General features: G+C 42.4%; 1 protein-coding gene and 1 long non-coding RNA gene across 7 annotated transcripts in view; one reads left to right on the top strand and one right to left on the bottom strand.

The window, feature by feature from the left end:
* PPP4R3A (protein phosphatase 4 regulatory subunit 3A) overlaps positions 1-17,229 on the top strand; it is a 48,604-nt gene that overhangs the window by 2,592 nt on the left and 28,783 nt on the right. For all 6 annotated transcript variants that reach the window (XR_016226859.1, XR_016226857.1, XR_016226856.1 and 3 more), the window contains exon 2: positions 12,803-12,858. Coding sequence is in view for 2 of the 6 variants with exons in the window: in XM_017349436.4 (XP_017204925.1) it covers positions 12,803-12,858 (56 nt within the window). In the remaining 4 variants the exon portion in view is untranslated. The remainder of the gene's footprint in view (positions 1-12,802; positions 12,859-17,229) is intronic.
* LOC149120151 (uncharacterized) lies at positions 11,683-16,254 on the bottom strand. Its single transcript, XR_016226860.1, has 2 exons — positions 14,493-16,254; positions 11,683-14,003 (listed from the first exon to the last, which is right to left on the bottom strand). It is a non-coding gene; the product is annotated as an uncharacterized LOC149120151 (long non-coding RNA).

Raw genomic sequence — 17,229 nt, 5'->3', positions numbered from 1 at the left:
CAGAGACGAGGTTAGTGGTCAAATTGAGTGTGTTCTGGGTTTGAGTGAAAATCTAGCCTGTCCCTTGAAACTAGTGATTTTTAAGTTCCTGTATTGCTGTCTGCTTGTTTTTTCTGCTTTATTTTTAGCCTGAAGGTTTAGTTGAAAGAAAATGAAAATAATTTTTAGCCTGAAGATACTTAAAATTACAGTTTATCTCTCTAGGTTTATAGGATAATTAAGAATTTTCTTTTTATTGTGATGAGCAAAATGAAAACTATTTCTGATTCTCCATAAAGTGAGTCATTTATCCAATAGAAACGTAAGATTATTGAGCTTTTCCATTCTTGGGCTGGACTTGGTTGTTTAAGTTTTTCCTTTATTTATTTTTTTAGTCTTTTCAAATCAGAGGGATTGACGATGTAAGTGCTAACTTAGCATTACTTTTTTCCACCAGATTCTTTAGACTCTTCAGATTTCTTTAATATAAGAAAAATAAGATTCTTAACACTTGCAAAATACTTGTAGCCTGTAAAATTAATTAACTTTTGTGATGTGTTAATTACCCATATTATAAATAGGCTGTTATTTCACAGTTCAGCTAATTTAGTGAGAAATTGCTCATTGCTGGGTAGGTGCATACCTGTGAAAAAGGTGGAGGTAACAATTTTTTTACATTTATATATAGATACTCTCAAGAAGGCTAACTAACTTGTCTAAAGCTTACTTCATTGACAGCGTATGCTCTGGTTCTTCACTCAGGTCTTCCTTTTTTTTTCTTTATAAAAATGATTTATTGGGGTCAGCGCTGTGGCATAGCAGATAAAGCCGCTGCATGCAGTGCCAGCTGCTCTACTTACAATCCCACTCTCTGCTATGGCCTGGGAAAGCGGTAGGAGATGGCCCAAGTCCTTGGGCCCCTGCATCCATGTGGGAGACTGGAAAAAGCTCTTGCCTTCACATAGGCCCAGCTCTGGTCGTTGCAGCCATTTGGGGAATGAACCAGCGGATGAAAGACCTTTCTCTCTTTCTCTGCCTCTGCCTCTCTGTAGCTCTGCCTTTCAAATAAATCTTTAAAAAATGATTTATTTATTTATTTGGAAGGCAGACAGAGTGACAGGGCAAGATAGATCTTGTGTCCGCTGGTTTACTCCCCCAATGGCCGGGACAGCCAGATCTGAGCCAGGCTGAAGCCAGGAGATTGGAACTCCACCTGGATCTTTCTCGTGGGTGGCAGAAGCCCACGTGTTTAGGCTGTCATCTGCTGCCTTCTTAGGTGCATTAGCGGGAAGTTGGATCTGCTGTGGAGCAGCCCAGACTTGAACCTGCGCTCCAGTGTGGATGTACTGTACACATCTGTACTGGTACACAGCTGTACCACAGGGCCCACCTGCTGGGGCTTACTTTGAAGCTTCAAGGCGTTTCTGCTACTGTCCTGCTTACTTAGTAACTGTCTACAGCCTCGACATGAACATAGAGGCTAGATAGTTTTAATTTTTTTAATATTGGGTCTATGAGGATACTTCAAAATGTTCGTGAGAAATGGAATCAAAATATAAGTTGTTTTTTTTTGGGGGGGGTGCCTAGATAAATCATCCTTTGATTCAGTTTCCCACAGACACTTTGAAGTAGCCACATGTTTGTGGAAGGGGCAATAATAATATCTCAATCATAGGCTCAGTTCTTGTTGAAGGAGTTTTCATACTTATCTAAAACTCAGGAATGAGGTGCTTGTGACCTCATGTTGCAGGGCAGAGGTGGCCAGATGAGCATGCCCTTCCAGCAGGGCCTAGTGTCTCAGCACATCTACAGCTCACCTTGCCTGAGAAGACAGGGATATCCCACAGAGCTACTCAGCAGATTTCCTGGATTGCATCCGTATCCAGTAGGCTCCTGCTGCCAAAATATGTTGTAGGAATACGTGCTTTTCTTTAATGAAGGCAGTTTCTCTGGTTTTATTTAAGCTATTTGCCTGCAAAGTTCCATCCTGTTAATTTGCTACAAGAAGAATAATATCCCTTACTTGCCCTCTCACTTTGTGTTCAAATCATTCTACTTCATTTATTTTTCAAGATTTATTTATTTATTTCAAAGAGTAAAAGAGAAGGATAGAGAGATGTCTTCACCTGCTTGTTCTCTCTCCAAACAGCAACAGCTGGGGCTGGGCCAGGCTGAAGCCAGGAGGAACCTGGGACTCCATCCTTGTCTCCCACATTAGTAACAGGGGCCCAAGCCCTTAGAATGCTTTCCCAGGCACATTAGCAGGGAGCTGGATCAGAAAGCAGAGCAGCTGGGACATGAACTGGTGTTCTGATATGGGATGCCAGCGTTGTAGGCAGTCAGGCAGCCGCTTGATCTGGTGTGCCACAATGCCAGCCTCTGCCTCATTTCTAAAGGATGGTTCTTACCACCTCACCTGCCAATTTTAGAATTGACACAGAGAAGTAATGGCAGTTGGAATTTATTATTTTTTTAAAGATTTTATTTATTTATTTGAGAGGTAGAGTTAGAGATAGTGAGGGGGAGATGCAAAGAGAAAGGTCTTCCATTTGTTGGTTCACTCCCTAAATGACCGCAATGGCTGGAGCTGCACCTCTCTGAAGCTAGGAGCAAGGTGCTTCCTCCTGGTCTCCCATGCGGGTGCAGGGGCCCAAGGACTTGGGTCATCTGCTGCTACTTTCCCAGGCCACAGCAGAGAGCTGGATTGGAAGAGGAGCAGCCAGGACTAGAACGGGCACCCATATGGGATGCCAGTGCCACAGGCAGAGGATTAACCTGCTTCACAGTGCCGGCCCCACCCATGCTCTTATTCTGGATTACTTACCAAGCATCAAGAATAGTGTTCTTATGTTTGGTTTTTATCTTCACTTTTTTATAAAGTATTTTTTACATTTCATCATCTGATCTACCTATTTTATCACTTAGCAGATTAAATTTACTTAAAGCATTAAGAGGATGAGACATGGGGAGATAATTTGTTCAAGATAGTACTGCTAGCCAGCTGATGGTAAAACTGGAATCCTGCACTTCTGTGTCTTACGATTTATTTATTTATTTGAAAAGCAGGCAGAGTTACAGAGAGGGAGAGAAAGGTCTGCCATCCTCTGGTTCACTCCCCAGGTGGCCACAACAGCCGGCCAGAGCTGTGCCGATCTGAAGCCAGGAGCTTCCTCCTGGTCCCCCATGGGGGTGCAAGGGCCCAAGAACTTGGGCCACCTTCTACTGCTTTCCCAGGCCATTAGCAGAGCTGGATCAGAAGTGGAGCAGCCAAGACTTGAACTGGTGCCCTATGGGATGCAGGCGGCGGGCTTACCCACTGTGCCACAGCACCAGCCTCTGCTCTTCTATTGATAGAACTGTTTTTCAGTTGTAGGTGGGTCTCCCTCTACTCTTACTATAATTGGAAAAGGAACTCAGAATGTTTTGGGTGAAAAAGCTCTTTGTGGGGGTGGAAGGATGCTGTAGTGAGAAAAATGAGGAGATAGCATCAGCATTTTTTTTTTATTGCTGTTCTTTTAAGTCAATGGTACGTACTATTAGAATCCTACAGTACAGTAAACATTGCACATGTTTATTTAGTTACCAAGAAGAGGCCAGTGTTAATACTGTAGGAATAATTTCACTTTTTTTTTTAATTTTTATTTTTTGACAGGCAGAGTGGACAGTGTGTGTGAGAGAGAGAAAGGTCTTCCTTTGCCGTTGGTTCACCCTCCAATGGCCGCCGCTGCCAGCGTGCTGCGCTGATCCGATGGCAGGAGCCAGGTGCTTCTCCTGGTCTCCCATGGGGTGCAGGGCCCAAGCACTTGGGCCATCCTCCACTGCACTCCCTGGCCACAGCAGAGGGCTGGCCTGGAAGAGGGGCAACCGGGACAGAATCCGGCGCCCCGACCGGGACTAGAACCCGTTGTGCCGGCGCCGCAAATCGGAGGATTAGCCTAGTGAGCCGCAGCGCCGGCCAGGAATAATTTCACTTTAAAAGTTCATTTTACAAACATTTTCTTGTGTACCCCAGCTTGATAGAAAATAGGTCTGTGTTAACCAAATCCTTACGTAATCTGTTGGGTGTTGTAATGTGGAAGTCTATGAGTGCTTCAGCTACAGTGGGTGTTGTGATGTGATTTGAGTGTAGTGGAGGCTTGACTCAGGTCGCCAACGTTTTCTTCCTGAGCCTTCATTTCAGTTTTGAAATACCATTGTGTAAACTGACATTAAAAAAATGAGAGAGAACTTGAAACAGACCTGTTAGGGGTTTAACACATGTGTTAGTCTCCCATCCCGGTGAGATTTGAGATGTTAACTTACTCTTGATGGTGTTTCCTGGTAACGAAGTACTGTACCCAAGTCTCTGCCTTTGGTTTTGTATGTTGTTAAGGCCAGAATACTGAAGAGGTTGAGCTGCTTGCTTAGGAGAGACAGACCTGGAGCGATTCATTCTGAAATATATTTATCCAGATTAAAACTAAGGCCAGACCCAAAGTTTCGTAACCATAAACATGCCCATATTACTCATACGACCTGAATCTACTTAATTGGTTGATCTTGAAGGCAGAACCATAATCTCTGTACTGTCTCATTTTTCTAGTGAAAGGAAGTGAGATCTTCTAAATAAAGGAATTTCTAGCTAATAAAGCCCTGTACCAGAAGTTTTAAAAGTTAACAACTTTTTCTGAAATGTTTGCTAAATATGTAAGAATGCTTTTCCTAAAAAGTAGGTTGAATCTTTCTTGGTTAACCTGTCATTGGTAATGTGTTCCTGGATTATTATTATAAAATTCATTTTTCTTACTGTACAACAGTACACTATCCCAGTGAAATGAAGTATGATCATGCTCTAAATAAAAACACCAATTGTGAGTGCCAGTTGGGTACTAGATAGTGGGGTAGAAACTTTTAAAAACTCATGGCAGGTGATTTCTCCCCCTCCCTTATGGATTTTTTTTTTTTTTTTAATCATAAGTGAGCCAGACAGGATGGAGAATTGTAAATCTGGTTCTTTGTCGAGTTTATCTCCACCTTATTGATTGACAGTTTGGTCCCCAAGAGTATACTTAAAAACCCAAATGCTACAGGGCCTTTTGGGTTTTTCCATCTCTTGGAAGCCCCCCTCCAAGCCACTCTGGTTGGAGGTCTTTGACTTTAATAAATATTTGTACATCTCATAAATAAAAGGCCTCATGGCAGCCCTGTGAGGTAGGTATTGTTTTCTCTGATGATAAATCTTGATGTATTGATTATGAATAGTTTAGTGAATCTTCTTCAGCCAGCCAGAAATCTTGATTTTTTTATCACTTTAAAAAAAAAAACGATTCATTTAATTTATTTGAAAGGCAGACTTAGAGAGAGAGACAGAGGAGAAAGAGGTCTTCCATCCACTGGTTCACTCCCCCAAATAGCTCCTGTGACCAGGGCTGAGCTGAGCCAGGAGCTTCCTCTGGGTCTCCCATGTGGGTGCAGGGGCCTAAGGACTTGGGTCGTCTTCCACTGCTTTCCCAGGCCACAGCTGAGAGCTTGATGGGAAGAGGAACAGCTTGGACTTGAACCGGTGCCCATATAGGGTGTTGGTGCTCTAAGTGGAAGCTTAGCTCACTATGCCACAGCGCTAGCCCTGGATATTTTCCATTTTAAAATACTTGTGCAGGCACTGATTTTGAGTTCTCTGATTTTAGATTTTTTGCAAATAATACTTAACTCTGCACTGTCTTCACCTTCATCCCCAAACTCAGAGGTGGTATTTTGTTTTGGTGGAGATTGGAGTAGTATACAAGAAACAGCCTCATGTTTTGTTGTATAAGAAGAATCAAGATGTTATAAATCAGAAAGGGAGCTTTTTTTTTTTTTTTTTTTTGAAAAGCAGCATGAGAGAGAAATCTTCATCTGCTGGTTCACTCCCCAGATCCCTACAACAGCTGGGACTGGACCAAGCTTAAGCCAGTAGCCCAGAATTGCATCCAAGTCTAGCCCAAGTGGATGGTAGGGACCCAAGTACTTACATGGTCAACTTCTTCCTCCCAGGATATTCACTAGCTGGAAGCTGGATTGAAAGTGGAGAGTAGGGACTCAAACCTAGGCACTCTGATGAGGTGCAGGTGTAACTAGCAGTATCTTAGCCTCAGCCAAATAGCTGCCCCACAGAGAGGGAGTATTTTTAATGACCTGTTTATACTCACGATTGTGCTGCTGTTGTCACTTTTCTCGGCTGTTGGTATATAACACTTTCTAGCTGTGGTTGTCTTGGTGATATTCTGAGTGACATTTCCTCTTTGTATCTTTATTCCTGTTTCATGAGTGTATAGATCTCCATTATTAATATATTTTGGGCATCTCTTTGTGTCAGGATACACAGATCTATGTCATGTAAAAGTAGTATAGTATTCTTCTATGTATTTAAGTCACACAGGGCCTTGCTGGTGGCATAGAACAGCATTCCTCAAACTTTTCCTCGGTATGCCTTTATACTGTTAAACTGAAGATCCCTAAATACTTTTATTTATTTGAGTTGTATCAGTATTTGCCATTTTAGAAATTAAAACTAAGATATTGTTACTTTTATATTTTAACTAGTCTCTTTAATGTCTGGCTTTTTTAAACACTCAGGAAGGTTTTCCTCTGCTTCTGCATTTGTTTTGTTGAAATATCATTGTAGACACTCTGAGAGTATTAAGAGTTAAAAAAGAGGAAAATAACCTCTTAAGATTATTATGAAAATAGTTTGACTTTCCACGTCCTGAGGTGTCTACAGATCATCAATCTTTGAGGACACTGGTGTAGTGATTGTTTATATTTTTTTGCCATTTCAAACACTGCTAATAGATCTCTATTCCTAGACCTTCTCATTTGTGTGATAATTTCCCAGAAGAATTATTGGACCAAAGAGCAGTATGTGTTTAAAAGTTTGGGCCGGTACCGTGGTTCACTTGGCTAATCCTCCGCCTGTGGCGCCGGGTACTAGTTAGTCCTGGTTGTTCCTCTTCCAGTCCAGCTCTCTGCTGTGGCCCGGGAGTGCAATGGAGGATGGCCCAAGTGCTTGGGCCCTGCACCTGCATGGGAGACGGAGGAAGCACCAGGCTCCTGTCTTTGGATCGACGCAGCGCTGGCCGTAGCAGCCATTAGGGGAGTGGACCAACCGAAGGAAGACCTTTCTCTCTGTGTCTCTCTCTCACTGTCTATAACTCTACCTGTCAAATAAAAAATTAAAAAAAAAAAAAAAAGTTTGGTAGATGAAGATAAATTGCCCTCTAATTTCTAATCTAGGTGGTAGTAAATGAGAATTAAGAATCGCCCCTGCCAGCACGGTGGCTTAGTAGGTAAAGCCACTGCCTGCAGTGCCGGCATCCCATATGAGCGCCGGTTTGAGTCCTGGCCGCTCCACTTCTGATCCCGTTCTCTGTTATGGCCTGGGAAAGCAGTAGAAGCTGGCCCAAGTCCTTGGGCCCTGCACCCGGGTGGGTTACCCGGAAGAAGCTCCTGGCTTTTGGCTTTGGATCAGTGCTGCTCTGGCTGTTGCGGCCAGTTAGGGAGTTGAACCAGCAGATGGAAGACTCTCTCTCTCTCTGCCTCTCCTTCTCTCTCTGTGTAACTCTGACTTTCAAGTAAATAAATAAATCTTAAAAAAAAAAGAAAGAAAGAAAATGAACCTTTGCCCTAAATGCTGAGGTTTGTAGAAAGCAAATGTTTTAAAAAAAGAGGATCCCCCCTTTGATTATTTTTTTGAGGAAGTGTAAGTTCAAATATCAATTAGTAAACTCATCAGAATTTCTTCAGAATACACTCTGTCAAGTATTTGCAGTGCAGGAGTGCTCTAGTTTACCTTTGCTGGAAATGGCTTAGTTTGCTGGTGGCCTGAAAGGATAGATTCTACAATGACAAATTTAATTATGTGTGCATTTCTCTTTGCTCTTGATTTTTGTCTTTATATTTCCTTACTAATCTTTCAGATTGAAATTGGTGAGGCTTTTCTTAATTCCTTATACTGGTGTTGTCTCTGTTAATAGTGTCCTGATCTCTAGAACACTATGGAAAGTTTTGAAGTGCAAAAAATAATTAGGTAGCTGCCAAACCCCTGCTGCTGCTATTATTGTTTTTAATGTTTATTTGAAAGAGTTACAGAAAGGGGGACAGACAGATCTTCCATCTGCTGGTTTGCTCCCCAAATGCTTGTAACAGCCTGGTTCACCCCTGGAGTCAGAACTACATTCAGGTCTTAGACATCAGTGCAGGGCCAAGTCCTTGAGCCATTCTCTGCTGCTTTCCCAGGCATATTAGCAGGAAACTGGATGAGAAGTGGAGCAGATGGGACTTGAACCAGAGCTCATGGGATGCTGGTGTCACAGGTGGCTGCGAAACCTGCACCGCAACACCCATCCCTCTTATTTTAATGGCTGTTGTAAAGCACCTGCTTCTTGAAAGCACACCTTGAAAAAATAACTCTAGTTGCCTCTGCCATGTATTGTTGATCTCTTAAACTTTTGAAAATCCCAATTTCATTTAAAGCATAATGCATTAGAAAGGCATACAGATATTGTGAACTTCAAGTATAGTTTCAGAGGTCATCACCAACAGCAGCAGTTTCTATCTTGTAGACAACACTGCTACACACTTTTTTTTACCTTTGGGTTTTGCTACTCCTGTAAGATGAAATCAGTGAAAAATGTCATCCTGTCCCGTGAGCTGCCATTATTACCCCTCAGAGGTTTCCAAGATGACAGTTGCCATGTCTTGGGTCTGTGATCTGCTGACACTTGAATGAGAGCTGTCAGAAACCTGTTAGATGGCTCAGTTTTCCCTATTGGTAATCAGACTGCAGTTGTACTAAAAGAAAACAGGTGAGGCTAAAACCTCAATGAGAGTTATGGCTGTTTGCACATGCTGTAACGAGGTGGTATGTGTCCGCTTTCTCTGTGATGAGTGATGAAAGAGAAAGTTACTTGACTGATATCCTAATGGATTGTCGCAGAATAACCAGCACACAGAAGAAGAAACAGGACCGTAGCCAACACCCTAGGAACCCCTTTGTATGCCATCAGTCACTAGCCACCCAGGGGTAACTGCCAACCTAACCATAGATTAGTTTTGCTTTTTAGACATTAGGTAGCTGAAATTAACGGCATACCCCTTTGTCTATGGCTTCTTTTTTGAAATTATTAAAGATGTAATTATTTTTTAAGGATTTATTTTATTTATTTGAAAGACAGTTACAGAGAGAGGTAGAGATAGAGCAGGTCTTCCATCCGCTGGTTTACTCCCCAGATGGCCACAATGGCCAGAGCTGCGACAATCCGAAGCCAGGAGCCAGGAGCTCCTTCCGGGTCTCCCGCGCGGGTACAGGGGCCCAAGGTATTGGGCCATCTTCTACTGCTTTCCAAGGCCAAGGCAGAGAGCTGGATCAGAAGTGGAGCAGCTGGGCCGGCGCCGCGGCTCACTAGGCTAATCCTCCGCCTTGCGGCGCCGGCACACCGGGTTCTAGTCCCGGTCGGGGCGCCGGATTCTGTCCCGGTTGCCCCTCTTCCAGGCCAGCCCTCTGCTGTGGCCAGGGAGTGCAGTGGAGGATGGCCCAGGTGCTTGGGCCCTGCACCCCATGGGAGACCAGGAAAAGCACCTTGCTCCTGGCTCCTGCCATCGGATCAGCGTGGTGCGCCGGCCGTTGCGCGCTGGCCGCGGCGGCCATTGGAGGGTGAACCAACGGCAAAGGAAGACCTTTCTCTCTGTCTCTCTCTCTCACTGTCCACTCTGCCTGTCAAAAAAAATAAAAAAAAAAATAAAAAAAATAAAAAAAAAGAAGTGGAGCAGCTGGATCTTGAACTGGCGCCCATATAGGATGCCGGCGCTTCAGGCCAGGGCTTTAACCCGCTGCACCACAACATTGACCCTTAAAGATGTTTTTATTTGAAAGCAAGTGTAATGGAGAGACAGATCTTCCATCCAGTTTTTCTCTGCAAATGGCTGAAACAGCTGAGGCTGGGCCAAACTAAAACCAGGAGCCAGGAACTTCATCTGGGTCTCTCATGTGGGTGGCGGGGGCTCAAATACTTGGGCCCCTTTCTGCTGCTTTCCCATGTGCATTAGCAGGGAGTTGGGTTGTAAGTGGAGCAGCTGGAACACAAACTGACATCTGTTTGTGGTGCTGATATTGCAGATAGTGGCTTTACCCATATGCCACAGTATGAGCCCCTTTGCTCAAATTTTTGAGGAACTGCCAAACTGTTTTTCTAAGTTAAATGACTCATTTTCTGGTCCTATGAGCAATGTATTGAGGGTTCCTTTTTTTCCATGTTGTTGCCAATACTTGATATTGTCTGCCTTTGATTATGTACATCCTTAATTGGTGTAAAGTAGCATCTGATTTGTAGTTTTGATTTGCATTTCCCTAATGAATGACTAATAATGTTGAGCATCTTTTCATATATTTCTTGGTAGTTTATATTAGTGTTTTTGGAGAAACACCTATTCCAGTCCATTGCCTACTTTTTAAAAATATTTATTTATTTATTTGAAAGGCAGAGATACGGAGAGATATATATCTTCCATCTGCTGATTCACTCCCCAAGTGGCCACAATGGCCAGGTCGAAGCCAGGAACTTCCTCCCAGTCTCCCAAGGACTTGGGCCACCTTACGCTGCTTTCCCAGGCCATTAGCAGGGAGCTGGATTGGAATTTGAGCAGTCGGGACTTGAACTGGTACCTTCTGGGATGCCAGCCCTGCAGGTGGAGGCTTAGCCTTCTATGCCACAGCATCGACCCCATTGCCTAGTTGTTGTTGTTGTTGTTATATATAAAGATTCGTTTATTTATTTGGAAGGTTACAGAGAGTGTGATCATCCATTCACTGATTCATATCCCCCCCCCCCCCCAAATGGCTGAAATGGCCAGGGCTGGACCAGACTGAAGTCAGAAGCCAGGAGTTTCATCTGGGTCTCCCAAATGGGTGGCAGCGGCTGAAACACTGAGGCCATATTCTGCTGCTTTTCCCAGATTATTAGCATCCAGCTAGATCAGAAAAGTAGCAGCTAGGACGCAAACCAGCAGCTATATAAGATGCTGGCATTAACAGGCAGATGCTTTACCCTCTATGCCACAGTGCCAGCCCCTAACTAGTGCTGTCTTTTTATAGCTTAGAATTCTTTCTTTCTTTCTTTGAAAGGCAGAGTTAGAAAGAAAGAGACAGAGAGAGGCAAGCATGAGTTCTTCCCTTCTGCTGGTTCACTCCCCAGATGGCCAACCTGGCCAGGGCTGTGCTAGGCAGGAATCAGCTTCTGAGTCTCCCAAGTGGGTGCAGGGACCTAAGTATTTGGAACATCCTCTGCTGCTTTCCCAAGCACATTAACGGGGAGCTGGATCAGAAGTGGAGCAGCCGGGCACGAACTGGTGCCTTTTTGGGGTGCCAGCATCTCAGATGGCGACTTTACACACTGTACCACAATGCTGGCCCCAAGAGTTCCTTTATATGTTGTGGATATGAGTACTTTGTCAAATATTTTCTTCTATTCCATGGGTTATTTTCACTTGATGGTATTGATTTCAGTAGAAAATAACAGAATACAAATTTTGTTCTAGAGCATGATATAGTTGGAGATTTAGTACCTTTAAGAACTATTGACATTTAATTCATTCTGCTGATTCACCTGCTACCTTTTCTCATGAATATTACTTATGTGGCTATTAGTAATCACCAAATAGAACCCAATATTTGTGCATAAAGAGAATTCAGGGGTCATTGGAAATTTTGTTTTGACAAATTTTTCATGAGAATTGGAAAAAGAAAAGGTTAAAATGGAATTTTCTCAGAGTGTGAGAATGTTTGAGCCTTAAGTAGCTCCCTTCTGCAAATAGTTTAAAAAGGAAGAAAGAAAACAGTTTAAAAGGTTTAGGAAGATACTGGTGGAAAAAAATTATGGGGAATGTTCAGTTACCCTAAATACAGAAAGAATAAGAGGCATATTGGGTTAGGCAACTGACACACACACCAGGGGATTCCTGTGAAGGAGAAAGCTGTTAGCAATCAATAGAGACGTACAACATAATACGTGCTGATATTTACCATATTCATATCAGCATACTGCAGGGAATGGTCATTAATATTAGTCACTAATATTGAGCAGCATCATAAAATCAGTGCATTTTAAAATGAAAGCATACTTAATTTGGAAATCTTAAGAGCACCTATTTGGAATAGGTAAAGCAACTGCTAAGTGTAATATGAGAAGGAATGAAAACTTTGGATGAAAGACAGCTGCAGAGGAAACTTCTCAGACATTCTTCTGAAGGAGAGGGAGGAGATCTCTCATGTTGTTGAGGGACAGAACTTGCCTTTGGCTAATGAGTCTCAGGATAGACTGGTTGATGAGAAGAGCGCTACAACTTTGGTCTTAAAATTTGTTCTTTCTCAAAAAGCACTAGCTGTTTTTGTAATTAGCCTGAGTCTCATGATACTGGAGTGGGGTGGCAGATATGCAAGTTAGCTTACCACAAGAAATAAATTAGTTATTTGATGACAGAGAAGTATGACAATTCCTGTATTAACTAAATAGAAGAAACTTCTGAAGGTGAGATGTAATTGGGAATGTATGTGGATAGTAACTTAAGATTGATGTTTTCAAACTTTTGTACATGAATTTTTTATTTTGTTCTTAAGTCTTCAGAGGCATAGATCAGATTCTGTTGTAATTCTGATTTGTGTATCTTAAAGTATTTCTTGAAGGCACAGTATATTTAAATTTAAATGGTTTTTAAAATATTTCCTTAACTGAAATATCATGTGTGTCAGCTGTTCTAATTTTGCTGATATACAATAATGGAATGTCTTTTTTTTTTTTTTCCTGTTTCCTAGGTTCTCTACTTTTAGAGTCCAAAATAAATCCTAACACTGCATACCAGAAACAACAGGTAAAATTTTAAAGATACTATGTTTTATCTTATAATTTATCCTCTCCAGTTGGTGATTAATTAAAAACTCATTTTCTGATTCTTTGTAATAAAAAACTCAGATTATAACATTTTGCTGCTCTAATTCTATGGTAAAATTTCTGTCAATCTGTAGTATTTGAAGCAGCAGTTTTAAACTTAAAAAAGTTGCCTCAAGTTAAGCTGTGATTGTGTTCCAGATAGTCTAGCAACTTAACTGCAATTCTTTAAGTTAAAACTAGGGGCCAGTGTGGTAGCATAGCAGGTATAGCAGGCATAGCAGGAGTCCATATGGGCTCCACTTCTAATCCAGTTCCCTGCTAACGGCCTGGGGAAAGCAGTGGGAGATGGTCCAGGTGTTTGGACTCCTGCTACCCTCCTGGGAGACCTAGAAGAAGCTCCTGTCTTTGGCCTGGCCCAGTACTGACTATTGCAAACATCTGGGGAGTGAACCAAGGGATGGAAAATTTCTCTCCCTCTCCCTCTCTCTCTCTGTGTAACTCTGTCAAATAAATAAATGAATTTTTTTTAAAAAGTTAAAATTAAAGTACAGTTTTCTTGGTTTTATCTAGACAAAAAGTTGACAGTTTTCTACTAAAAACTAAATGGTAGAAATTTGTTTCTTTGCTGTTGTAGATGCTATTGCATAAGGAACATGACAGAAACCCTGTACCTAGAAGTCAGATTTCTTATATAGCCTCACTAGGGCCTTATAATAAATATGATGAGCTTTTTTTAAGTAACTTAGATTTGAGTATACTCTTTCTTTTAACTCTCTAATGTCCAAAGAAATATCTGGAAATAATCTTTTACCTCATACCTACTAGCAGTGTCAGGCACTGGTTATTTATTAAGTACAAATACACAGTATATGCTGAGTGCTCTATAAAACCAGTGAGATAAGTACCAGTCCCCTCACTGCCCGGAAGGTACAGATGCAAAATAATTAATTTAGAAGAACAAACATTAGCAGCATGTTGGTAAATACAGTGCTTTGCTAATAAGGGGGGGCGGGCATTTGTCCTAGCAGTTATGGTGCCCATGTTCCACACAAGAGTGCCTGGGTTTGATACCCAGCTCTGGTTCCTGACACCAGTTTTCAGCTAATGTGCACTCACATGAGAGACCTGGTGTGGGGAGCAATCCGGACTAGACTGAGTTACTGGAATTAAGACTTATTCTATGCATCTGCTCTCCCACAATATGGCGCTGGGAGAGAAGTAAACAGCTTCCGCACAACTGCCTCCAGTTCAGCTAATAAACTGTAGGACTTGCTCCTGATTGGAGGAGAGCAGCGTACTCGGCGTGTGGGCAGCCGAGTTAGGATTGGCGGAGGAGGACTATAAAGGAGGAGAGAGACGGCATGCACGGGGGAACATCTAAGGGGAACATCTAGTTGAAGGAACACCTGTGCAGCCCCCGAGAAGAGCCGGCCGGCGGTGTGCCGCTCCCCTGCGGAAGTGGGGAAAGCGGCCAGGGGGAACTGCCCTTCCACGGAGGTGGAAGGGATAGTAGCCAACCCGGGAAGAACCAGCAGCAAACCCGGGGAGGGCCGAGCAGACGAAAGAACAGCGCAGGGTCCTGTGTCGTTCCTCTACGAAGAGGGGGAGCGACACCTGGATTGAGTTTCTAGCTCCTGGCTTTGGCCCTGGCCCAGCATTTGGGAAATGAACCAGCATATGGGAGCATGTTCTGTTTCTCTGACTTTCCAATTTAAAAAGAAATAAAAAATACTAATAAAAGAAAGTATTTTGTGCTTTAGATAATTCCTAAAGATTGTAACTTTCTTAATACCATGCGGAGAAGTAGATAAAAAAGCTAGTACTGATATTCAGATTTATTTAATGGGGATTTACCTGTTCACCAAACATTGGTACAAAGTAAAAAATCCTCTTGATAGTTTAATGACATGTCATTCGTTGCATTTACTGTTTTATTACTATTTATTTATCTATTTGAAAGGCAGAGTGACAGAGAGGTAGAGATAAAGAAACTTTGATCCACTGGTTCACTCCCCCAGTGACTGTAAAAGCCTGGGCTGGGTCAGCTCAACACAAGGAGCCTAGAACTCCACCTTTAGTCTCTCATGTGGGTAGTAGAAACTTAAGTACTTGAGCCATCACCTGTTGCTCTTCAGGCACATCACAAGGGCTGGCATAGCCTGCTTTGTGCCACAGTGTTGGCCCCGCATTTACTATTCTTAGGGAAAAAATTTTTTTTAAGATTTATTTTATTTATTTGAAAGGTAAAGTTAGAGGGACCGGCACCGTGGCTCACTTGATTAATCCTTCGCCTTGTGGCGCCGGCATCCATATGGGTCCCGGGTTCTAGTCCCGGTTGCTCCTCTTTCAGTCCAGCTCTCTGCTGTGGCATAGGAAGGCAGTGGAGGATGGCCCAGGTGCTTGGGTCCCTGCACCTGCATGGGAGACCAGGAGGAAGCACCTGGCTCTTCGGATTGGCACAGCGCTGGCCATTGCGGCCATTAGGGGAGTGAACCAACGGAAGGAAGACCTTTCTCTCTGACTCTCTCACTGTCTGTAATTCTACCTGTCAAATAAATTAAAAAAAAAAAAAAAAAGGTAGAGTTAGAGAGATTTTCCATCTGCAGGTTGACTCTCCAGATGGCCATATCAGGCAGAGCTGGACCAATCCAAAGCTAGGAACTAGGAGCTTCTTTCGAGTCTCCCATGTGGGTGTAGGTGTGCAAGAGCTTGGGCAGTCTTCTCTTTTTCCCAGGCCATCAGCAGGTAGCTGTATCAGGAGTGGAGCAGCCTGGACTTGAACCATATGGGATGCTGGTGCTACAGGCAGAGGCCTAACCTATGCCACAGCACCAGACTTTCTTATGGAAATTTTGAGTTTGGTTGAAATAGCTGGAGACTAGAGGCTTTGACTTTGATACTTAAAACATGACTTATTTAAGATTGTAGTTAAATTATTTATGAATGTAGTTAACTGAAGAGTAAAAGCACATCTTAAGAAATAGTGAACATTGAGCCTATTTTGAGAATAAATGAATAAATCTCATGTCAGCTTGTAAACTGTTGAATAATAAACAAGATTTGGAGAGAATTAGACCCTTCAAGGAAACAAGCAATTTCTAGAATTTTTCAAATTTGCTAAATGTGTCAAATGACTAAGAACATGTGGCTGAATTAAGCATCATTCTGCAAATGATTCTTGGTATACATTGTAGTAGAGTGATTCTTTATAGTTGCATTAACTCTAGCTTATTACTAATGTGATGTTGGCTTCAGGCTTATTCTGGTGGCCACTTATTTGAGCTCATACATGTAAATTTTATCACAATGTTGAAATCTGAATTTGGGCAAATCATCCCCCTGCCCCCTCCCAAGGTGATTACTGTTTTCTCCCAGCCTTAACTGCCATGATCAAGAAATGGTACTCATGTTGTCACCAATTTTCATAACAATACGTGTCATTCCAGTTCTGCAATGACGAAAGTGTAGCTCAGGGAGGTAATCTAGCTTTCTTAGCCTCATCCACCAAACAGATGGTAGTGTTATAATTCATACATTGCCTCCTAAAGGCTTAGTATTTTCATTTCATACTACTTTTGAGGGAAAGTAACACAACATCAATTTTGACATGGAGAATTATACACAAGTGCTCAATAAAACAATATCTGATGTACAAATAACCTGGTTTCTAAAATTAAATTCCAAATCCCTCTCCAATCAGTTGTTTGCTTAGATGACTTGTCAAGTAAATTAAAAGTGAAACTCAGCTAATTGCTGGCATGTTTATCTCACCATGTTGATTTAAGTTATTTTGAGTTTGACCAGCTCCTCAATCACTGTAGAGTAGATTGCCTGCCTGGGACCTGTGATCTCTGGGATTCCTTGAAGATAGTAAAAATGAGCTGTTACATGAGGTATTTTCAGAAATCCTGCTTAAAAAGTAAAACTGCTTAGTAATACTGTACAGCCTAATCAAGTGAATGTTTATTTCTGGCTGGTATTGCTTTTAGTTCACCAGAAACTAATGCTCTCATGACTGAGTTATATAAGTGACCGAACAGAGTTGATATGTAGTTTAGCAGACAAATTTTTATTTAGTTTTCATATTTATTTGAGAAGCAGAGAGAGAAAGAGCTCCCATCTGCTGGTTTGCTCCAAATGCCCACATAGACACCCACACAGGCTGGACTTGATGAACCTGGACATCAACCCAGGTCTCCATGGTGGTTGGCAGAGGCCCAACTACTGAAATCATCACCTACTGCCTCCCAAGATGCACATTGTAAAGCAGCAGGAATCGAACCCAGCCACACATAATGTACGGGATGTGGACGTCCCAAGTGGCCCCTTGATTAGTAGGCCATATACCCAC

The sequence above is a fragment of the Oryctolagus cuniculus genome, chromosome 20, assembly GCF_051225735.1.
Source record: "Oryctolagus cuniculus isolate XC-2025 breed Fujian yellow rabbit chromosome 20, ASM5122573v1, whole genome shotgun sequence".
In the NCBI taxonomy this organism is placed as follows: domain Eukaryota; kingdom Metazoa; phylum Chordata; class Mammalia; order Lagomorpha; family Leporidae; genus Oryctolagus; species Oryctolagus cuniculus.
This window is presented reverse-complemented; position numbering and strand designations above follow the sequence as displayed.